The sequence below is a fragment of the Myotis davidii genome, unplaced genomic scaffold, assembly GCF_000327345.1.
Source record: "Myotis davidii unplaced genomic scaffold, ASM32734v1 scaffold448, whole genome shotgun sequence".
Lineage (NCBI taxonomy): Eukaryota > Metazoa > Chordata > Mammalia > Chiroptera > Vespertilionidae > Myotis > Myotis davidii.
Window position 1 is genome coordinate 3,212,108 of NW_006383009.1, and position 6,234 is coordinate 3,218,341.

General features: G+C 51.1%; 1 protein-coding gene across 6 annotated transcripts in view; it reads right to left on the reverse strand.

The window, feature by feature from the left end:
- Positions 1 to 1,073: 1,073 nt before the first annotated feature.
- Positions 1,074 to 6,234, reverse strand: part of MAU2 (MAU2 sister chromatid cohesion factor) — a 27,254-nt gene continuing 22,093 nt past the window's right edge. For 5 of the 6 annotated variants that reach the window (XM_006778323.2, XM_006778322.2, XM_006778321.2 and 2 more), the window contains 3 exons: positions 5,136 to 5,226; positions 4,156 to 4,283; positions 1,074 to 3,909 (listed from right to left, as the gene is read on the reverse strand). In XM_006778323.2, coding sequence (XP_006778386.1) covers positions 3,835 to 3,909; positions 4,156 to 4,283; positions 5,136 to 5,226 — 294 coding nt within the window. In that variant the 3' untranslated portion in view covers positions 1,074 to 3,834. Of the gene's footprint in view, positions 3,910 to 4,142; positions 4,284 to 5,135; positions 5,227 to 6,234 lie in introns of all 6 variants that reach the window. The other variant, XM_015557716.1, reaches the window with a different exon arrangement.

Genomic DNA, 6,234 nt, shown 5'->3' on the forward strand with positions numbered 1-6,234 from the left:
AAATATGCTAAATGAGGGAAGCCAAACACAAAAGGCCAACTGTTATATAATCCTATTTATTTTTAAGATATATATTTTTTATTGATATTAGGAAGGGAGAGGAAGAGATGGAAACATCAATGATATAGAATCATTGATTGGCTGCCTCCTGTATGCCCCCTACGGGGGGTGGAGCCTGTAACCTGGGCATGTGCCCTTGACTGGAATCGAACCTGGGACCCCTCAGTCCACAGGCGCATGTTTTTTGTTTTTTGGTTTTTTTAAAATATATTTTATTGATTTTTTACAGAGAGGAAGGGAGAGAGATAGAGAGTCAGAAACATTGATCAGCCGTCTCCTGCACATCCCCCACTGGGGATGTGCCCGCAACCCAGGTACATGCCCTTGACCGGAATCGAACCTGGGACCTTTCAGTCCGCAGGCCGACGCTCTATCCACTGAGCCAAACCGGTTTTGGCCACAGGCGCATGTTTTATCCACTGAGCCAAACCAGCTAGGGCTATATGATCCCATTTATATGAAATGCTCAGAACAGGCAAATCCATAAACAGCAGATTAGTGGTTATCAGGAGTGGGAGAGGGAATGGGGAGTGACTGCTAATGGGATCAAGGGTCTCTTTTTCAGGTGATGGAAAAAGTTCTAGAATTAGAAAGAGGTACTGGTTGTACAACATTGTGAATATTTAATACCACTGAATTGTGAACATAAATGGCTAATTTTGTGTCCTTTACATAAAAACACCTGGAAAGAACTCCCCAGGAAAATGGAGGCTGGTCAAGGTGTGTGAAAAAGTCTGTTGAGGGCCATGGAAGAACAGACAGTGCTTCAGGAGGCCTGGCCTGGGATGTCTCAGGGTTTCCCTCCCCTCAAGGCAGGGCTGGACCAGTGGAACATCAGCAGCAGAGGGGAAGATTCAGGTTTCCACCAGGTCCTCCAGTCCAGTATGGGCTCTGCACCCTCACACCTGGTTGGTTAATTTAAGTCCCTAGAGCCCTGCTGGCTGGGTAGGGCAGGCAAAAGCTTGTCCGGTGGTGCAGGATTAGGGCAGAAGGCAGGACAAGGACACAGTGAGTGATAGCTACTGCAAGTGATTTTACTTTGAATACAAAGAAAAAGAAATCCACAAACAAGAAGCTATATTGTATAGTTATGTCTTTTAAACAATGTTTTGCATTTATAGATTTGTTTTCCTGATTAAAAGCACCAGTGAAGTTACAGGCTGCTAAAACCATATTACAAACCCGTTAAAAAGATATTATGCCAAACATACTTATTAAAAACCCTTTAACAAAACAAACAATGCAACCACAAGCATATCCACTGTGCCAGGCAGCCCTTACTCAATTGTGCTCTCAGTCAGTGGGATAGGGAGTATTTACCCCAGGGAGAGGACCCTCACCATGCCTGTGGCCACCTGCAGGAGGCAGCTGTATTCGAGGGAACCTGGGAGCACCTCCAGGACCAGCACCCCAGACCAGCAAGCCCAGGGCCACTTCTATTAACAGGAGGAGGTGGGGAGAGCACATGAGGGTCTGACCAATTTTTAGCAATTGACCTGCCAACAAAATCCTTCTGCTATTACTGTGTGCCCAAGAGTTTGGAATTTTTATCCGTTACTTTTTTCAAACATTTAGCTATATGACACTTATGCAACATCTCTCTGGTGGCTCACTTGCTACCTGTCTTAAATTCTTATGATTGAGAAACTGTGAGACACTCAATGTGGACTCAGAGGGGTATGTATGACAGCTTGATGTTATTGGTAGATGCTGCATTAAAGGGAGGTTCAAAACCATACACACGGTTTGGCTCCCATAAAGCTAAGTGGAATATTAAATGTTGAGGACTGAATTTTTCATTGTAAACTTAAGAACTTATCCTTAACTTTACACACACATAGATAACAGAGTGGTCACTAAAAGCACTTTAACATCAGAACAGACATTAAGTTTTGAGGTTCTTATTTAAATTGTTCTACATACAAAATGCCCTAGAAGCAAAGAAAGGCTTAAATAAATACACAGAGACAAACATGTGCAACAATTGAACTAATGTGGATACAGAGAAGTTAGACAGTGTGGGATCCAGGTTGGTAGGCGCAGCTTATGGCGAGATGGGGGCTCCATCCCTTGAGTGGAGGGGAAGGCCCCTGATGGAGGAGGAAGACAGAATGGGGACAGCTTGACTGGGCTTACACCCTCCTCCACAGGCCTCACACACTCAGGGGTGTCAGCAGAGGGAGCAGCCCTGAACACCCAGGTTCTCCTGGGCAACACAGGGATGGTAGGTCCTCTTGGGACAAGCCCTGGAAAGCCTGCCCCTTTAACTGGTGACTCACTTGCATGCCTGTCATTGGCCCCCAAGTGGGCAGCAGGGCCCTGTCACAGGCCTGGTGAGGGTAGTGGCCCAGTGCAGGGTGATCTGCTAACAGTCCTGCTTGTGGCTAAGGCACACCCAGGCTCAGGGCCCAAGTAGCTACCTGAGTAATCCCATATCCTAACGTTCCTTCCATCACAGACAGAGGCTTCGAGAAGCAGCCTTCACAGTGCAAGGGTAATGAGACACAAACCAACAAGCCACCCTGACCAGCAAGACCACTCCCCACCCCTCAGTGGGGAACTGCCCCCAGGTGCCAGAAGTTGGAGGGGGAGGCTGCCTTGATTGCCCCCAATCCCACCATCATCACTGGGGCACCTCCTAGAGTATCCAAGAGGAGCACAGGATCAAGCACACTGTCTGAGCCTGGCAGAACTTCCTGGGGGGGGCAGGGGGGGCAGCTTGGGAAGAGGTTTCAATGCTGTGCCGAGACCCACGGTAGGTAGTCCTCCCTCCCAAGGGCCAGGTTGGCTGGGCTCCAGACATCTGCAAATATCCTCTGCAGAGGAGGCCACAGAGCTGCCCTCGTTCAGGACCCTGAGTTGGACTGAGGAGGGTCCTCTCCCCTTTCCCCTGCTTCCTACCCCACAATACAGACACTGATGGGGGAAGGCAGCTGGTGCAAACACAGGAGTCTCAGCTCAGCTCCAGCTCTGAGAATCAACACACATGCATGTGCACATATGCGCACGCACACGCACACACACACACACAACCTGTATCTACTGCACATGCACACACACACACTTGTCTACAGTATGCACACACATGCACACCCATGTTTACAGCATGTGCACCCCCATGGCCAGACAGTGATCCAGTCAAGGTACAGATGTTTGGAAGGCGAGTTCATGGGTCCCCTGACCAGAGGCACTAGTTGTCAGAAGGATGGACACTGGAGAGAAAGGCAAGCTGGGAAAAGTGTTGTAGCAGGACATGCATTTCTGTCCCTGATGTGCATCCTCACTTCTTCCTTTCAATTTTTGGCCAGAAATTGGCATCTTGCCTCTAAGCTCTGGAAGCTGCTGTGAGAGCAGAGGAAACACTCCAGCCTGGCACAGAAGTTCAGGCAATGGAAGTCACGTGGCAATGCCCCAGTGGTGCTGCCCATCCTGGCACTCCCCATCCAGATACAGTCCCAGGAAAGTGTAACTTGTAGTAGGACTGGCAGTTCAAGTCCACTTGAAAGGATGGCTCTGAAAAATTGGCTCCAACGTTCCACCTGCAAGCCTCAGCACTGGGGTCCTGATTCACAGCGGAAAGCTGGCCAGCCCTTCCTGGGAGGGTGGGAGTTGGCCCTGCACACTCCCCGGGAACTTGGAAGCTCTGGGAAAGAAGCCTGGGGACACCATGCCAGCACGCCTCAGAGGAAAGCGCGAGTGCTGTCTGTGTGGAAGTCAGGGACACACGAGGCCCCACGGAGGCCTTGAGAAGCTGGGTGGTCCCTTCCAGGGGTCTCAAAGGAGGCTGGCCAGGCTGGTGTTGGGTCCATTCTGAGCTTGGAACTGCACAGGCGGCGGGCCATCTGTCCACTGCAGGAAGAGAGAACACACAAGTGAAGTCCTTCTGAATCACCTGCGTGGGTGACTAGTACCATTTCCCATACCCAAGGGGCTCCTGAGACGAGGCTCAGTTAGGAATTGCTGGAGATGGCAGCCAAGCATAAACTTCCTCCTCAGGAAGTGTGCCCCACACCCTGAAGGGCTGCACGCAAGGTAAGCCAGCCCTGAGGAGCCAACCACCACCCGCATCTGTCTTCCCACACCTCGTGCCTATACCGTGATAAGGTTATGCTCGGGGAGGCTGCAGGCCTCGATGTGGTCCTGGAGCAGCTGCTGAGAGAAGTTCTGGTGCATTTGGGCGGCTTCGTGGGCATCCATTGCATTCCCACAGGCCTTGTTCAGGTCTGAGGGTAAGACACACATGGGTGAGCCTGCCACCAACCCCACAGCCCTCCCCTTGGGTATAGGTGGAGCCCTAAGGACAAACCCAGGCTCCAGCTCTGGCTGGTAGTGCTAAGTGGTTAGAGCGCAGGTCCACACACCAAAGGGTCACAGGTTTGATTCCCGGTCAAGGGAACATACCTGGGTTGCAGGTTCATTCCCTGGCCCTGGCTGGAGCATGTGCGGGAGGCAAAAAAACAACACCCAGGCTCCACCATTGGGTTCCTGTGCACCTGGCAAATCACCGGCCTTGAGCCCTGTCTTGGGGTCAATTAAATCCACCTGCCAGCAGCCCTCGCAATGCCCTCCTGAGTTTCTGTGCCATGTCCTTAACATGGGTGATCAGCAGGGCCCACGCAGAGGCTGGTTGGGCAACGAAGGTCCCTCTGCAAACAGGAGTTAGCTAAAGCAGGGCACCCAACACCCACTTCTGAGGCAGGAGAACTGAACAAGTCCACAAAATCCACTGCCTCCTCCTCAGGGCCTAGGGCAAGTCTCTGTAAATAGGGGAGCAGCCACCTGCTGAGCCCCCGCCCTGCACCCAGAGCATCCCAGCCAGTCCTGCCAATGGGACAAGGATAAGCACAAGGGCTCACAGTCCAAGTCTTCACCCAGATGCCAAGAATCAGCCTCACAGGTCCTACTCTGAGCTGATGCCATGACTGAGTCCAGTGACCACTGCCCTCCAATGGCCTCCTGAGAACCTGGGAATGCTAGGACTGGGGCTGTGGCATGTAGAGGCCGGTCTGAGCAAAGGCCGAGCAGGGCTTACTCAGCATCTCTGATTTCTGGGAAGGGCCAGCTGCCATACTCACCTCTCAGCAGGGCTGACGACCACAACTGAACTGACATGTCCGGGATTTTGCTGGCCAGCTGCATGGCGGGCACCACCATGTTGTTACTCTCCTGTGGACCAAGAGCAGCCAGGGAGTGAGGGAGGCGCAGGGACAGCTCAGGCCCACCTGTCAAAACTAGCCCAGGCTATGCCCTCCTCCTGAGCCTGGCACACTCCTACTTCTACTTCAGAGCCCAAGATCATTCAAAACATGAACCAGAGATGCAGCTAAAGAGCTGCCTTGCCCACCTTTCCCTGCTCAAGGTGGCTTCTGGAGATTTATAAATAGATGAGAGCCAGGAAGGTTTGGTTCTAAGCCTGGATCTGCAGTTTGAGGCTGTGACCTTCATCTCCCCATCTGGACATGAGGTCATCGAAGCTACCACACTGAGACACAGGCACACAGCCTGTACTCAGTGGGGCTTCATGCTTCCCCTAGACACACACACAGGTCACTGTCCTCACTGTGCTTAGAGGCTGAGGGGCAGGGTGACAGAATGTTAAAGAAGAAGCAGAGCTGTACGCAGAAGGAAGAACCTAGAGGTCATCCTTTTTCTTTGGGGGGGGTAACATCCCCAGCCATGGCCATCAGTACCTGAGCAGCAGGGCCAGTTAGCCTTGGCAAACACTTGTCACACAGTTGTGGGAAGGGGGACCAGCCAGGCTCATTTAAAAAGCTAATTTTTGCCCTAGCTGATTTGGCTCAGCTGATAGAGCATTGGCCTGTGGACTGAAAGGTCCCAGGTTCAATTCCAGTCAAGGGCACATGCCTGGATTGTGAGCTCGATTCTCAGTAGGGGGCGTGCAGGAGGCAGCTGATCAATGATTTTCTCTCATCATTGATGTTTCTCTTTCTCCTTCTCCCTTCCTTTCTGGAATAAAATAAAATAAAATAAAATACAATAAAATAAAATAAAGATAAATAAATAAAATAAAAATTAAAAGCTAGTTTTTAGGGAGCTCCGGGGTTTGGTCAGATGAAACTTTAAAGGTCAAGACACCTGACCTGTGTCACCTGTCTTGTCACCTGAAAACAGCTCAAGTGAGGTTGGCTAGATTATGGAGTAGATGCTGCTGCA